The 16,964-nt window shown below is 45.2% G+C and overlaps 1 protein-coding gene across 4 annotated transcripts in view; it reads left to right on the forward strand.

Moving 5' to 3' along the window:
- Positions 1–16,601, forward strand: part of TULP1 (TUB like protein 1) — a 40,417-nt gene extending 23,816 nt beyond the window's left edge. For 2 of the 4 annotated variants that reach the window (XM_053249811.1, XM_053249810.1), the window contains exons 8-13: positions 2,250–2,420; positions 3,203–3,315; positions 7,737–7,845; positions 9,685–9,783; positions 11,115–11,286; positions 15,849–16,601. In XM_053249811.1, coding sequence (XP_053105786.1) covers positions 2,250–2,420; positions 3,203–3,315; positions 7,737–7,845; positions 9,685–9,783; positions 11,115–11,286; positions 15,849–15,982 — 798 coding nt within the window. In that variant the 3' untranslated portion in view covers positions 15,983–16,601. The other 2 variants (XR_008307098.1, XM_053249812.1) reach the window with 2 other exon arrangements.
- The last annotated feature ends 363 nt before the right edge of the window (positions 16,602–16,964 follow it).

Genomic DNA, 16,964 nt, shown 5'->3' on the forward strand with positions numbered 1-16,964 from the left:
CCCCTCCCCTTAAATGAGGTTAATGGAGTGAGCACTCCGTTAACCTCATTTTTTTGCTTGTGTGTCACTGAGGCACGCGGTGACGCACGAGTAGACCCCTGACTGGAGGCTCAGGAGTCTCTCAGGATGCCCCACACACTTGCGCAGGGCATCCTGGAATTTCCGGGGGCCACGCAGCCCCCGATCCCTGCAGCCCCTGCCAGCTCCATGATGGAGCTAGCAGCTGTGTGGGCGGCCGATTTGGCCGCCCAAGGCTGCCTTTTGATAGTCTGCTAAGCCAGCTCTCCCCGCAGACCCAAAAGAAGCTCTTCTCACTGAGCTTCCTGGTGTTCTTCATCAGAGGCTCTTCTCTCTGACCATTTGAGGTCAGGCAAGAGATGACTGAGAGAGAGCCTTTTCAGTTGTGGTACCACTATCTGGAACACCCTACCCAGAGAATCTCACCTAGTGCCAACTCTAATGTATTTTTTTCTGTGCCAGGCAAAGACTGCTTCATTTGCCCAGGCATTCCAACATGTGGTGTAGTAGCCACATTTCAGCATGTGGTTTTAATTTATTATTTTTATTATGCTGCCAATTGTTATGCTACTGGTGTGTTTGCATTTTTTAAATGGATTTTTTTTATTTCCTTCTAAAAATTGTGTTTATACAAAAGGTTCTATAGTTCCTTAGAATCTTGAACAGAAAATCAGCATATACATTTCCTAAATATATACATTAAGATAATTTGCCAGAGTTTCACTTCACATGGAGCTCAGCCTTCTCCCTATTCTTACTTCTCAGTGTAACCTGGCATGGTGTCCTTAATGTCCTCCTCGATTTCTCGCAGGCCCCTCAATAGATCCCAGGAGATTCTCTGGGAAATATGCTCACTTTGTGCCAGGGAAGACTGACAGCAATGTAAATCTTTCTCGTATTCCTCCAACCTTCTTGAGCAGACTGCATGAAGCAGAACACTCTTGCCCTACATGCAGGCCAGCTAGGAAGGTTGGAGACAGCATGGGAGATATTATGCTACTTTGGAACTTCCCATACTAAGTAAGGATGCTTTTAGCCTGAGGCAGAGGCCTTTACTGGCCTCTGGGCCCCAGCAAATCCCTTCCTCTGCCAGCCGCACCTGGTGCCATCTCAGTTTCACCTGTCTAATTTTGATTTTCAGTTCCATATGCATCACTTTGACACTGACACTCTAAATGACACTAAATTGACACTAAATTACGTTCTAAATATTTATATCTAATAATCCCATTCATTAAAAATATGTAATGGATTACCACAGAAATCTTGAAATCAATTTAAAATAAATCCACACAAACAATAGAAGCAAAACAACAGCAAATAGTAGTAGTCATTAAAGAGGCAACGACAGAAATTCATGGAGACAAAAATGTTTGGGTTAGATGCTGATAAAAGATATAGGCGGCACCAGAAGGGGCAAGTGCCCCTGAAAAGTGGCTTGCCACTGCTGGACCTTAGTGGTGCCTTTTTTAAAAAGCCAGTTTATTAACTTGGCTTCAGTTTGTGTTTAGATGTTCCTGCCATAGTCCTCTTCTGGGCTTCCCCAGAGCTGCTATTTCTCCTGGGAGAGAAGCTCTCATTGGCACAAACAGAACCTTTCACCTTGGGGAAATAGCAGCTACTATGGGCTCCGATCCAGATTAAGACCACAGTGAGGGAAAAGGTTCAGCCCTCCCTCCATGTCCACCATATTGTGGCTCTCCATGGCTAAATTTCAATAATGAAGCACACAAGGGCCAAACTGTGCATTGAATATAACATATCATTTAGTGCTAAACTAGGACTGCAGAACCTGGGCCCTCCAGTTGATGTTGTCGATTTGGACTACCACTCCCGACATTCTTATTGGCCACTGTGACTGGGGAAGATGGGAGTTGTAGTCCAACAATGGCTGAAGGGCAGAAATGGTGCAGTTCTGCTGTAAACGAATTCTAAACTTAGAATTACATTAAGGCTGCTCATGTGGAGCGCGATCACTCCCAATCCCAGCACTCTTGCACAGCCTAACCCTACTGTGAACCCCAGCTTCTAGCCAAGGTTAAGAATGCGAGCACACCCTTAACCCGGCTGCAAGGATCATGTGTCTCTTTGGGCTGCACACAGCTCGAGGAGACACAGAAAAGGGGGGCCCTAAAATGGTATACATATTCTTGTGGTGGTCATGCTGAAAGGACTCGGGCAGTGTGTTTATGATACAATATTTTCTTCTCTTTTGGGGTGCTGGACTATAGAAGGACGAGAGACCCCCTTCGCCAGTGATTGAAGTGGACAATCTGGAGGAGTTTGTGTTGCAGCCTGCTCCTCAGGGAGTGACCATCAAGTGTCGGGTCACTCGAGACAAGAAGGGGATGGATCGAGGCCTCTATCCTACGTACTACCTTCACCTTGATAATGACAAGAAGGTGCGTGACTAAAAGGGAGTCTTACCTTTTTGTGGGAAATAAAAATTGCCTGGAGTGAAAACAATCGGCGATGGATAAAAAGGTTGCTAAACTGATCAATTTTGGGAGTGATCCTGTGACAATCTATTTTTAAGAGGGGTATCCAGAGCTTAGCTGATGAAATGAAAGAGTTCTAGCAGTGTTGTAGCAATTTTGTGCTTTATTGTCAAACATCACTATTTTGTGGGGGGTTTTTAAAGGAGAAAATAATAAGAAGGAAACCAATAATTAACCTTCTCCCTGTCCCCTCATAGTGAAGGGAACAGGAACCAACTAAGGGGCAATTTAGGAGGATGCTTTGACTGCGCTGAAAGTTAAAATTAGAAGCAGAAGGCGCAAGGAAGCTTCTAATTAAAGTTGCAAAGGAGCTCTGATGGATAAGACTTAGCATTTGAGCAGACATTACAGAAGAATCTTGCAAACTGGGAAAGGCTTCGCTTGTGCGCGCTCTCTCTCTCTCTCTCTCTGTATGGAGGGAGGGGAGGGAGGGAGGGGAGGGAGAGAAGGGTATATTAAGTGCCATGTGGAACCACTTTTCCACTTCCAGCTGATGACTTTCCCACAGCATTCTAGTAGGGCTAAAGGCTCCTAGTATGCAAGCAACCTTTCTTTATTTGCTGAGGACTTACTGTAAAATGTAGAGCCTGCAGATATTTGAATGCACTGCAGTCAGTGAATCTGCAACAAGTTAAAAGGGTTGCTGATCTCTACCACCTGAAGCTCTTTCCTTGTGTCTCTCATAGGTCTTCTTGCTGGCTGGTCGAAAGCGCAAAAAAAGCAAGACCTCTAATTACCTGGTTTCCATTGATCCCACTGACTTGTCTCGAGACGGAGAGAACTTTATTGGAAAGCTCAGGTTAGAAGTGCCATATCTAAGTGATTAAAAAATCCAAAACACCGTGCAGGGAGCAATGCTGTCATAAAATGCAGACTGGGGGTATGTCTAGATAGAGGGGAGAAAATAAGATATCCCCTACTTCTATGAACTGCAGTGTATGGGCTATGACAATTTAGGACTGTTTCATGCCTTCTGTTTCCTTATGCAGCTTCATAGTACCAGCAATTGGAATTTCCATAAATGCCTTGTTTAATATTAATCTAATTAACATTAGCTATGTTGGCAAAGACACCAAGTTCCAGCTGGTCAAGGATCCTCAACCCCACTTCATCCTCAGGAAATTCCCTCCACGTTAAAAATATGATGCACACAAAATTTCATTAAGATTTTAAACTTGAATGTCCATTGGGCTTGCATTTATGCTACATCCCTGCCTTTTCACACAGCAGATGGGGACAATAGCAAAGTTCCTCCAGCATTTGCTAATTAGCCCATACAATCCAAAATGCAATGTTTCCACATCATTGTCATAACTTTAGCTAATAACATTCAATTTGACAAAAAAAAGTCAAGAAGCTCTTGTGCAAACACAAGCTTACACTCTGATCCTAAACAATCACACAGATCGATATCTGCTGACATGTATAATATGATTTATCATACTGCATGGGTGCAGTGGTAGAGATCACCCATCTAAAGAATATATTTGCTGATGAAGCAAATTTTAGGAGAGGCTGTTACCAGTTTAAGTGATCAGAGGTCAACTAGGGGCATAACTATACTACAGACCTAAATTGGTTTGATAAGAAATTCCATCTCCCTGGAGACCTCTAGGAACTACAGTTCTAAGATGGTTCAAAAATCCTTACCAAAGTACAATTCCCAGGATTCCATTTTATACTCATATAACATGGACACAACTCTTTGTGGTGTATGCCTTAGTTATGAGCTGATTTTGCAGACTCACCACAAGGTATTTATTCTGATCACTATTTTGTGAAAGGGGCTGACATCCTAATTAGCTCTACAAGTGTGCATGCATGTCAAAGCATGCATGCTTGCAACAGCTGCAGACCCACTTCAGCAGCACAATTGCTCACATGGGGGCGGTGGGGAGGTTTGCCAATCTCCCCTTTCCCTAGAAGTGCTCTGTGCAACCTGAAATTATGTCCCTGGGGGCTGCATGACCCTCAGAGACATAATTTCACACTGCACAAAGTGTTTTCAGGAGAAGGGGAGATTGGTGAAAATCCCACCCTCTGCAAGTGTCCACTGTGCTGAAGCAGAATTGCAGCCGCTGCAGGCAGGCATCCTTTGGTGGCATATCTGCAGCAGTAGATAAGATGTCAGACAGTATATATTATTCTGAGGGATACTAGAAAGTGATTTTGTAAAGGCTCCCTCAGGCATGCATTATTTTCCAAGTGTACACTCCTCCTCATTTCAGTGAATAGTAATGTTGATAATCATTTGAATAACATTAAGAGATAAGTTGTTGTATTAGTTCTCTGCTCTGAAAGAAGCAAAGGATGCATTAAAAATATGCCAACATGATAGCTATGCTCATTTCATGTTGCTGAGAACTGAAAGCTGATTCACATATAACATGCAAGTACATTTGCCATGTTACTACTACATGTCTCCCAGTGAATAATGATGAAGCACATGCCCCTTATGCATACAGGCCTAGCCATGTGATGAACATACACTAGTGAGCCATGATTGATGCAACTTCTTGATGCACATCTCCCCTTCAAACATGCACATATCAACTCCCTGCCCATGACTGTTGTGTAAGCCGTTGTGTAACTGTTATGTAAGCCACACACGGCATGCGGCTTTTTGTAGGGGTGTGCACAGATTGGTTCACGGTCTAATTGGTCTGCCGCAAACTGGACCAGTTTGAGTGGTTTGATCACAAACTGGTTCAAACCAGTTTCAGCCAGTTTGACTGGCCCAGCTGGTCGGTCTGACTGAACCAGTTTGCAGCAGGGGAGTAACTACCATTAGGCAAGGGGAGGCGGCTGCCTGGGGGGCCCCACGCCTCGAGGGGCCCCCCAGAGGCAAGTCACATGGCTCCCCAACACCCGCAGAGCTTTGGTGCCGTGGAAAAGCCAACCCCAAGTTTGGAGCACAGGCGGCATGCATGCAGCAAAGTCCTTGTCTGCAGAAGCAACTCTGAGCCGGGAGCGCTCTTCCCCATGGGAGGGTGGAGGGACGGGGTTAAAGCGAGGGAGTGGAGTTTTCTAGAAAAGCTGGCAAGAAGCCTTCCGTGAGGAGTCCCCCTCCCCTCCCTTCCCTCCGAATGCAGCCTTGGCTGGATGGTGAGTGTGCAGCAGCCGGAAGGGAAGGGAAGGGGGGCAGTGTTGAAAGTCTGTGTCTGAAAGTCTGGGGGCCAGTGTTGGAAGTCTGTGGGGGTAGCTCCTGCGAAAGGAGATGTTTTCTCCCTGCTGCTGCTCTGAGATCAGGAACAATCTTAGTTCAATCACACTTACTTGGGGAACAACAAGCACTCAATCCAGAGGGACTTCTTACTTATGAGTAAACAAGCACTGGCAGGGGCTGCATGGCTGCAACCCTGTGCACGTTTACTAGAAGCAACTGGTGGGGCTCAATGGGGCTTGCTTCTGAGTAGAAGCGTTCAGGATCGGGCTGTACAAAGGAATGGAGCAGTTGCTCTTCATTTTCTTGCAGCTGAAAACAAGCGTGCAATTCTCTCCTTCAGATTCAAACAAGAGGAGTGCTGACAGCCTGATTTGAAATCAGTCTACAGCCATTGCTGTGGATATAGCAGCTGCTCCGAGATATCATCGCACAACGTCCCCTAAACTCCCCCCACCCCCCACCGCCAATTTCAACTTGTTCGGGAAGTTATTACCATGCATCCCATCTCCTGAGTATTAAGTACTCTCTCTCAGTTCTGGACATGTAAAGGTAAAGTGTGCCGTTGAGTCGATGTCGACTCCTGGCACTCACAGAGCCCTGTGGTTGTCTTAGGTAGAATACAGGAGGGGTTTACCATTGTCATCTCCTGCGCAGTATGAGATGATGCCTTTCAGCATCTTCCATGTAGCATGTGTATAAATGCATCTGTAAGGGACAGAGAGGAGTCATGAGATTTCATAACCCCATGTGAATTAATGACCTATTCTTCTATATAATTAACTATATAACTATATTTATATTTATAATGATATAGTTATAAATATAACTATATAAATATCCACCATATTCATAATGGGGATGTGAGTGTGAGTGCACTATATATTGTGAAGTTTGTGTGTGTGTGTGTGTGTGTGTGTGTGTGTGTGTATCAGCAAGGGGCCCATTTTAAAATTTTGTCTCTGGGCCCACTCCAGCCTTGTTACGCCCCTGGTTTGCAGAGTGGCGGTTTGGTCTAAATTTGCACCAAACCGCTGCGAACGATCTGTGCACATCCCTACCTTTTTACTTGTCCGAAATATACTTACATTTGCAGATCATTTGCAGTGGTGTGAAAAAATTTAACCCTGCATGTGGAATGCCCAGTGTGGAAACCTAGGATGCCCTTGGGTGTGGTGGGCTAAGAAAGGAGGCATCCCCAGAATTGTACCTTCAATGCTACATGGATACCTTTCCGTTTAAACCTATTTTCTGTACCACTTTAGCTTATCTGGTGACTCACTTTAGCTTATCTGGTGACTAACCCCAACCGGACTTTGGTTTCAAATGAGCTTATATGGGGAGAAAACATATTTTGAAGAGTTCTCCATATACATTGGCTTTTGATGGTGTTGTATAATGGGCTGGTGTTACTATATGAGATAATATATTTTATGGTGGTTATAAGATTTTGTCTGGTCATTGACCATAATAAACTCTGATTCTGATTCATGTACATCAAAAAGCTAGTTCATTCAGTGCAGGACAAAAGGGCCCATCTGGCTTAACCCTCCTATTCAGACACTTCAGAGAAGAGCTGGAACAAGGCAGAGTCACTACTTGGAAGCACAATTGAATGGAGATCTGTGTATCTTTTGCCTCTCCATTCACCACTTTATTGTCCATTTCCCCCTATATAAAATTCAGACTTTTTGGCTGAGTGGAATCAGAACATCCTGTTATTAGATTTCATCTCAGGTCTGCCCCTGCAGGCAAGGCGGAGAGCAGTTGCTTGGCTGGTTCTGTCCAAGGGAAAGGAGACATGTCACAATTTCATAGGCCTGGGCTTCTGGAAACACTATAGATGTCCTACATGACCCTTCCACCCCCTCCTTATTCTTTCCCACGTTTCCTTCCCTCTCTCACACACACACACAGGTTTGCTACAACCCACTTTGGTATGGAATGAGATCATTCCAAGGGGAGGGGTGGTTATTAAGACCAAAAAGCAGTGACTATACAAAGAGCTCTGCTCCATGCCCTTGACTCTCAGCCTGATTTCTTCCTTTTTGTTTTAGATCTAATTTGATGGGCACCAGGTTTTCAGTGTTTGATAATGGTGTAAATCCTGACAGAGGTAATGCTGATTGGTCAAATGTGCGCCAGGAGCTTGCAGCAGTTGTTTATGTAAGTAGCCAGTTTGAGAGCTCCTTCTCAGCTGTGATCTGGGCAGCCACTTGTAGGTGGCTAGAACATGTTGGGCTTTTTGTGTTTGTATGTACTTGCACTACAGGAATTTAGAGAACTTTCTGTCCACTGCAAAAACTTGTCCAAGAGAGAAACAGACATAAGGCTTATCCAAATGGTCAGCCAGATGAACATATGGCCTTTAGTCAGACCACTGATCCATCTAGCTGACTGGAAATGGCTCTTCAGGGTCTTTCCCAGCCCTACTTTTAAGATGCCAGGGATTGTGTCTGGGGCCTTCTGAATGCCAAGCATTTGCCCTTCCTCTGAGCTTAGTTGACAATAGCCTAGAGTTGGGATCAGCTACCAGGTCAGGTAGGTAAAAGCAGGAGGTGAGAAGCAGAAGACATGGTTGGAGCTGGGCTGCAGGTGGTATACCAGGCAGGTCGAGGGAGGGCAATGGAATCTTTGTGACTACTTGGGTTTCAGGACTGAGGGGCTGGCTTGGAGGCAGGGGTTATTGTAGGGCCTTATGTATCCTCATTGGGTGTAAAGTTAGCTGATCCTATTCAAGCTTGAGTCTGCTGACACTGTTCAGCCCAACATTGCAGCCTAGAGAGCGTCCCTGCCCCCACAATCTAATCTGAGCCAGGGCTTGGGAGGCACAGGAAGTAAGGTGCTAAAGACTGGCTGCTGGAAGTCCCAATTTGAAAGCTGCCCCACTGGCACCTTATTCATAATTCCAAAATCTGCCATTAAATTATAAGGCAACAAGATCAGACTAATACAATATTTCAAAGAGCAGATAGTTAAACATGGCTCTTACTAGAGAGTACATTCCAAAGTAAACGTATAAGATCACCCGGTATTCTGTGTGTGTGTATGATCACCAAAAAGTCCCTGTCCTCCTAACCCACCCAGTGAATCTCTAATGATGACAAGACAGAGAACAAGGTCTCTGGGGCCGATCTCAGGGCTCAGACAGGCTCAAATGGGCAAAGGTGTTTTTTGAAGTATCTCAGCCCTAGGCTTTATAGGGATTCAGAGACTAGCACCAGCACTTTAAACTGAGCCCAGAAACAAATAGGCAACCTTTTGAGCTGGTATAAAATTGGAGTAAATGATCCAGTTTCCAGGCCCGAGTCAGCATTCAGGCAGCTGCATTTTGGAGTAAGTGCAGTTACTGAACTGTCTTTAAAGGCAGCCCCTTTAAAGTAAGTATAGCACAAACTTAGAACTCACAGAAAAAAACTGCTCAAACTATAAACAAGTTGTTCTGATAAGAACTAATCTGCCTACTTTCCTTTCACTATAATCTTAACTGATAATTACCATCTTCACAAGTTAGCCCACTTCTGCCTCAAACATTCACATGTTCGCCATCTCGAATTGCGGGGGGTGGGATGACATCATCACAAATTATGCCATTGAGGTGTCCCTATGTGTCCCTACAACTGTTCCAAATTTGGTTCAAATCAGTTAGGTGGTTCACAAGTTAGCCCACTTGCACAGCAAATGTTCACATATCCACCATCTTGAATCGGGGTAGATGACATCATTACAAACTACATCACTGAGGTGTCCCTATGTATCACTCACAACAACTGTAACAAATTTGGTTCAAATTGGTCCAAACATTGCAAAGTTGATTGGTGGGCAGGGGACCCCCCCCACACACACCCACACCCAGAGAATGTCGGGTGATCTTATAAGTTTACTTTCCTTAGGAATGTAGGCTGAAAATCATGTTGCTTCTGGTAAACAGATAAGCAGATTCCTTTGCAGAAATATGATGATACTTGCAGAAGTATGATGATACTTCTGGTGTTTCTGTTTCAGGAGACAAATGTATTAGGGTTCAAGGGACCCCGAAAAATGACAGTGGTCATCCCTGGAATGAATTCCGACAATGAGAGGGTGCCAATCCGACCCCGAAATGTAAGTCACCCAAGAGACAGGTCTATTCTGAGTAATCCCAGTATGCATGATGCACCACACTGGTATTTTGGTACCGATTATAGGTATTATCGCTGAGAAATATAGAAGACCCACAGATTTACATGAGCTCTATAGTTACACACTATTCTACCTCCACTGTGAATTTCTACTGTCATCAGGAAAGACATACCCAAAGCTTATAAAAGGCCTGATTCCAAGAGCCTCCACAAGGGTGTCAGCCACAAGTAGTAGGGAAGGAGGATATGGAAGGCCAGTTCCTTTGACATAACAAGATCAGGCAATGAAGCCAGGGTGGGTTGATGGGTACACGACTAAGCTGGGACATGGAAAATGCAGGTTCAAATCCCTTTTCAGCTATCTTTTCACCTAATACCTAACCTCATAGATCGGGGTGGGGAACCTTGGCCCTCCAGCTGTTTTTGAACTACAACTCCCATCATCCCCAGCCACAATTAATATGGCTGGGGATGATGGGAGTTTTAGTTCAAAAACAGCTGGAGGGCCAAGGTTCCCCAGCCCTGTCATAGATTGTCCAGAGAATAAAATGAGACCCTCATCCTGCTTCCTTCTAGGAAGGGTAGGATGCAACAAGAACTAACTTCACCTTTTTCTTTCAAATTTTACAGCAGAGAGAAGGGGAACTGGTTGAGGATACAGGTTAAGGATTGCAAACTCATAATGGCCCATGGGCATCATCTTGTAGGCCCACCAATTATTCTCAAGGGGCCTGAACATATGATTATGCACATATCCAATGTCTTGGTCTCTGAAGATCAAAAGTAGTGATCTACCTTTAGCTGTGCAAGTACTCTCCCCCTCCCATCCCAAGAGGCAAAAGAAAAAAGTTCTCGATAGTATATTATAAACGGATAAATTAATGTCCTCCAAAACTGGAAGACTTGCCATAGGTTACCTAGACTCACTTGCACAGCAGAAGAGGAGTATGTTGTGCTGGCACAAGGACGTTACGCAGTGATGTTGCAATAGAAAGGAACATCTGTTCCTGACTAGTTCTTGCCCGAGCAGAATACCCTGACACATTGAATAATGCATTGTACAAGAAGAAGTGCAACACAATGCAAAACCTTGAAGGTGTTCCAGAGACGGTCTTCCACTAGCACTGGCACAGCATCATGGAGCAGGCAACTTTGTGCAGCTCTGCAAACGTCTTAAATGTACACAACGTCTTTCGCACAGTCACAATTTCTTTCGCTGTGCTAGCACAACATTCGTCATGCTATTGTCATCCACTGTTTCTTGGAGTCATCATTCAAATGACTTGTTCCAGTACACTTCTCCCTTGTTCCCAGGATAATGATGGGCTACTCGTGAGGTGGCAGAATAAGATAATGGACAACTTAATTGAACTGCACAACAAAGCCCCCGCGTGGAATGAAGAGATCCAGTCCTATGTGCTGAACTTCCACGGCAGAGTTACTCACGCCTCTGTCAAGAACTTCCAGATTGTGCACAGCAATGACCGTAAGTAGCTTGGAAGGTCTGGTCCGTAAAAGAGAAGGGCATCCTGAACCAACCCAGGCCCTCAATGAGAGGGTCAAACAGTACTAGAGCAGTGGGCTAGAGGGATGGGGCAAGGGCACCCCTGCATGGACACCAGAATCACAGAGTGCTATGCCTTCCACACAAACAAAGAGCCAACCAATCAGCAGTGAAATCCCCAAAAGAGAGTTTGGCATGGGGAGCTTTTTTTACACAAAGGTTTGCCACATGTCTCTATGCAGTTGTTTTTAAATGGCAGCCGTATCACAGAGGGCATGTGTGGACCAAATATAAGCCTAGCTTTTTAAAAGGGGGCGGGGGGTGGCAGCAGCAGAGATTGGAAATAAGCCTTCAAAATGATCATGTGGAAGACCAGGCTCACCCTGGTGATGGGTTGTAGGCCGTACAAAACAACATTAAGAGAGCTAGACGCTATCTAGGATGCCTGCTTATGAGGCGGACACATGTCCTAAATGATGAGAATGTCCAAGTTGCTGATACCAGCTACTTGACCTATTTGCAGTGAGAAGTACCTTCTTGCAAACTGTAATCACTGCATGGAAATACACTGAATTTTATTACTGCAGCTGAACAAGCAGGGTGAAACTCTCAGAGGAACTTGACTAAGTGGGGACAGCAAGTCATGCTGCTCAGGGATGAAGCTGTTGCCCTATGACAGCCTCGTTTGAGTTGCTTCCACATTACAGCCCCTTAGCACTGCTGAGGCATTGCTTTTCTGCAATGGCATGGATGTGGAATGAATGTTCCACACAGTATTTAATACAGCACTATATTATCGAGCAGGGTTCCCAGTAGCCAAAAATCCATCTGTGATGTTTACTTACAAGTAAGTTGCATTCAGCAGAAGTCTTTTCTAACGTTAAATTAAAATGTTCTCTTTGCAGGCTTTATTGTCTCCCATTCAGTGCAACTGGGGATTTTTGTATTTTTTAAAAATCCTTTTTAATTTCATAGAGAGATAGTACTGTTTCATTATAAATGACGGGGGGGGCATGGAATACAAGGAAACAAGTAATTAACACTCCCCTCCCTATGGGAAGCAAAGCTGAATAAGAAGCAATTCACCACTAATCCCCCAGCCCAGCGGAAAAGGAAGCAATAGAATGACCAGAACCAGGAAAGAGGATATATATACACATATATATATATACACAGTACAGTAAATACTGTATCATTTACTGTACAGTACAGTACAGTATCCTTTAAGAGCCTCCATAATTTTTTGCCAATCCACTGTGGGTGCCGGATTGTGCTTGCCACTGCTTTTTATTGTAAAAATGTGCCACAGATCAAGTCTGGAAAAAGCACCAGAGGAGAACATCGAAATACAATGATATGACAACAACATTGTCTGCATGGGCGTAACTACCGTTAGGCAAGGGGAGGCAGCTGCCTGGGGGCCCCCACGCCTCGAGGCCCCCCCCAGAGGCAAGTCACATGTGAAGTGAGTGTGTGTGTATCAGCGAGAGGCCCATTTAAAAATTTTGTCTCTGGGCCCAATCCAGCCTCGTTACGCCCCTGATTGTCTGGCATCTCCCTAAATAGTGAGCGAACGAATGATGGCAATTCTGGATAAAAAAGGCTACTGTGGAAACCTCAGTCATGCTATTAGGTGTACCTTGAAGTTCTATCCAATAATGTGACTATGATCCACTAGAGGGAGCATGAGTGTAGCAGACTGCAATAAGAAATGCTGGGTTGTTTGCTGGGCAGCTTGGATTCCAGAAGGGGCTCAGAGCTAGATTTTAAAAAATAAAATAAGGTATTTTTTGTATCCTTCCTTCTTGAATACGCTGAACAATTTGGGGCATATATTTATGAGACACTCAAACTGAAGAATGCTCAGGGTGTTCCTGATTGCTCAAGATAGTAATTCAGTTGTAGATCAGGCTACATCCTAAACAGTCAGTAATGGGCACAACCTGGGGACTAAAGACCCAGGCAGTATGTATCCTCCAATTCAAGATTTCTGCTCTGAATTTTCCATTGGATGAGAAACACCTGAGAGGTCAAGGTGGCAAAGACTGCACTGATGTCAGAAGAGAGAAGCATACACCTAGAGTTAGGCTCATTTTAGATCATGATTTAGAGAGTTTCACTGCAGGGCTATAATTCTACAACATGCAACCCGACTACACAAATAAGGAATGCCAGGATGTTTAAGCCACACTCTGTTGCTGACTGACTTGGGTCATTCACACAGCTCAGAGGATTTCTCTCTAGGTCCATGGACACCCTCTAAAGATAACAACCCTGCTATGGCTTACATGGTCACTAATCCTGGGATGACAAAGAGGTGAGCAAAGACTCCCTGATCTGGCCAGGGGGTGCTGACTCTCATTCAGCTTCCTTCAACCTCCAATCCACTCCTTGAATGTACAAATCAGAGGCTCATTTAGAGGGGCTCATTTAGGGGTTGTTATGCCAGGAAAAGTGATCATGTAATGGGATGTGCTTATAAAGTATAAAAAGAACAAAAGACACACCACAAAAGCATCTGTCAGGTCTGCATATATCTATCTGGTCTAAACAGGGTTCAGGCTAGTTTTTCCAGGAAGCCCAAATGCACCTTACATGCATCCAGCATTTTGAGTTCATCTGCAGATTTGGCTGACTGCATAAGTGGGATGCATTCTCTTTAGAAATCCAGTGGGATGTGCTGTGTGACTTTGGGGTCAATAGCTTCCCTTCTGGGGCAAATGGAGTGGGGCAATCTTCACTGGGAAAACTGAGCAGGGGGAGAACGGTAAAACCTCCTCCCTGCAAACCAAAGGTCCAATCCAGATCCCCCATTGCTACTTTTTTTTTAAAGGAAGGGAAAGCTACAATGATACATTGATCATCATGCATAATCTGTTCCCTTGGGCCCAAGCCCCTTGGTGGTGGGTGGGTGGTGGGTGATGCCTGAAGCAGCAATTCGAACCCAAAATAAGGGCAAAAATGGAACCGCTTCCCCCCTTGAGAGTGCTGGGGCTGTGGAATCCACATCAGAGCAGCAAAGAGAAGCTGCAAAGCAGTTCTGCAGAGCGTGTGACTTGTCTGCTTGTCACCTGTCCAGCCCAATCAGGGGATGTTACTGTCTGGGGTGTAGGATTACAGGACAGAAAGAACCTGCTATGGGCCCCAGTTATTTTTACAGATTTCTTGTTACCCTCACTGGTAACAAAGGGAGTCATGACCGAAGCAGTAAGTCGGAGAGACCTCTAGAATGCCACAAATGTCTTGGTTAGGAATTCCGGTGAGGGGGCAGGTCCCTTGGAGGAGGCACTGCAGATTGGCTCTTGTGCTCTGTCACCCAGCTGGAAAAAGAACAGCTCTCACTTGGGAGCTGCTCGGCTGAAGAAACAGCAATTTGTTGCCCAGCAGGTGGCTGGTCAACTCCTGAACCCTGCTCTGCTCTTCTCAGTCCCATCATGCTTCTCCAATCCTTGGCATTTGAATAGGTGTGTACTGAACACAGCGTTTTGTTCAGCAGTCTATTGGCCACATTGCTTTGGCTCTGGAAGAAGAGACATAATGCATACAGTGGAACCTGTAGCCCCTGGACTATGCTTCTCTGGAGAGTCACCTCTGATGACAGCATCTGGTCACTTAAGTTTAACTCAGATGAGTGACAGGTCTCCAAAACTGTCTTTTAAAATTGTGCTTTCTGGCTAAGCTAGAAATGCAGGAGTTGAGGGTGAGGCTAGTTTCTTCCCATTGCTCTGTGAGTTGCTGTTTTTGCTCATGGTATCATTGGCTTGGGTAAATGGGTTCCCAGAGGTGGTTGGATTATGACTCCCATCACTCCCAGCTACAGTGACTGAAGGCTGATGGGAGATGTAGTCCAACAGCATCAGGGGAGCCAAAGTTGGGGATCCTCCGGGTAGATCATTTACTTGGGGCAGCATCAATGAGAGCTGAGGCCCATTTCAACAAGTTCTTTCTGGAGATTAGGAGTGCTCTTTCATGCTGCTGGTTGCTATGAAAGCTATGTAGCACCAGGGTTTTAGCTCACTGCTCATGGGGATGACTGCAGAGCCCCTACAGGTGGTGTGGAGTCTGTGTATATGCCAGAATAGAGGTCTCCCTCCCATGCAGCAACCGTGCCCAGCCCCACACTCCCCCAGGCCCTGCAGCCAGGCCCAGCCACCCCCACAGTCCCCGTCAGCCGCCACTCTTCACCCACCCTCCTCACTTACCTGTAGATTGTGAGCCACCCAGGGACTTGCTTATGGGGCAGTATGAAAATGTGTCAAATAAATAAATTCAGTATTCAGCTACCTTTGCTGGGACAAGGAGGAAGGCAATCAAAGTCCTTCGTGCTGAGCTGCTGGATACTCAGTGGGGTGGGGGGCGAGGAGTGCTGGGGAGGAGGAGTGTGGCTGAGGGGGAGTGCTGCTTGCCCCCAGTCCCGCATTCTCCTAGGGACAGCCCTGCTGGAAAGGCACAGAGGGCCAAAAGCTGCCATCAACACGATTATGGATTTAGGATTGGAGCAAGGACTGCTCTGAACTGATGGTGTCTTATCTCCTTTCTTACAGCGGACTACATTGTTCTGCAGTTTGGCCGTGTGGCTGATGATGCTTTTACCATGGACTACAACTATCCACTTTGTGCTGTGCAAGCATTTGCTATTGCCCTGTCCAGCTTTGATGGGAAACTGGCCTGTGAATAGCACACAGGCCTAAGTTGTACTGAGTCTGAGCCAGCGAGACAAAATTCCTTCTATCTGGACTGGCCACTGCAGCTGGCCAGTGTTAGCTGGATGATGTAAAGCAACTGGAAATCTTGCAGAATCTGGAAGCAGGAATCGCAGCTCAACTGGCATTACTAAGTGCTGCCAGTACGCAACTGCAGAAAATCTTGAAGAATCTTTGAACATCCATGGAGTAGGGTTTAGCAGAGAACGTCATATGTATGCATATACCCCTGGCATTTGCCTTGTGAAAGAAACAATGTTCAAACAGCTGCTTTAAGCTGCAGTATTTTGGACCATGACTCTAGGATATTATAGCATTTTTGTATTCTCTGTTAATTTACTCACTCCCAAGGGATCTGGAACCAGCTAATGGGCTCAGGCTATCAAATAGTCACTTCCTGTATATACATACTTAACAACCAAGACTAGCTGTTGTTTGATCCTTTGAATCCCAGGAACAGTTGACTTTTTAAAAAGATTCTCTACAGGGGTCTGTGTGAGTGCTGTATTTGGTCAACTACATTTTAAATGGAAAAAGGAAGCTTTTCCCCCTGTACTGATAATGACCAATAAAAGAGCAACTGGTGGGACAAGGGACATGCTCCAGTTTGTTGTCCTTTTAAAAGTCATGGCCTGTCCAGTCACTAATCTGGTTAGTTCTAAATTTATAAGTTGATTTCTAGGGGACAAATGAATTTAGACTTAGATTTGCAGATCGGGGCTCTGAAGAGCTTACTGTGAATATTAATAACTGGTGCATCAGGTACACTTCAAAGAAAACTCTTGTGCACACACGTGCGCACACACACACACACACACACGGAGGCAACTTAATACTTCCACGGCTGGGTGGAGAATGTTTAGAATCTAGATGCAGAGAGTAGTACAGACTTGGGCTTACACTTGTGAAGAAGAGTTATTTGACTGAAACGGGGCTAAACTCATAAAGGAGAGTCTT

This window comes from Hemicordylus capensis, chromosome 4 (genome assembly GCF_027244095.1).
Source record: "Hemicordylus capensis ecotype Gifberg chromosome 4, rHemCap1.1.pri, whole genome shotgun sequence".
NCBI classification, from domain to species: domain Eukaryota; kingdom Metazoa; phylum Chordata; class Lepidosauria; order Squamata; family Cordylidae; genus Hemicordylus; species Hemicordylus capensis.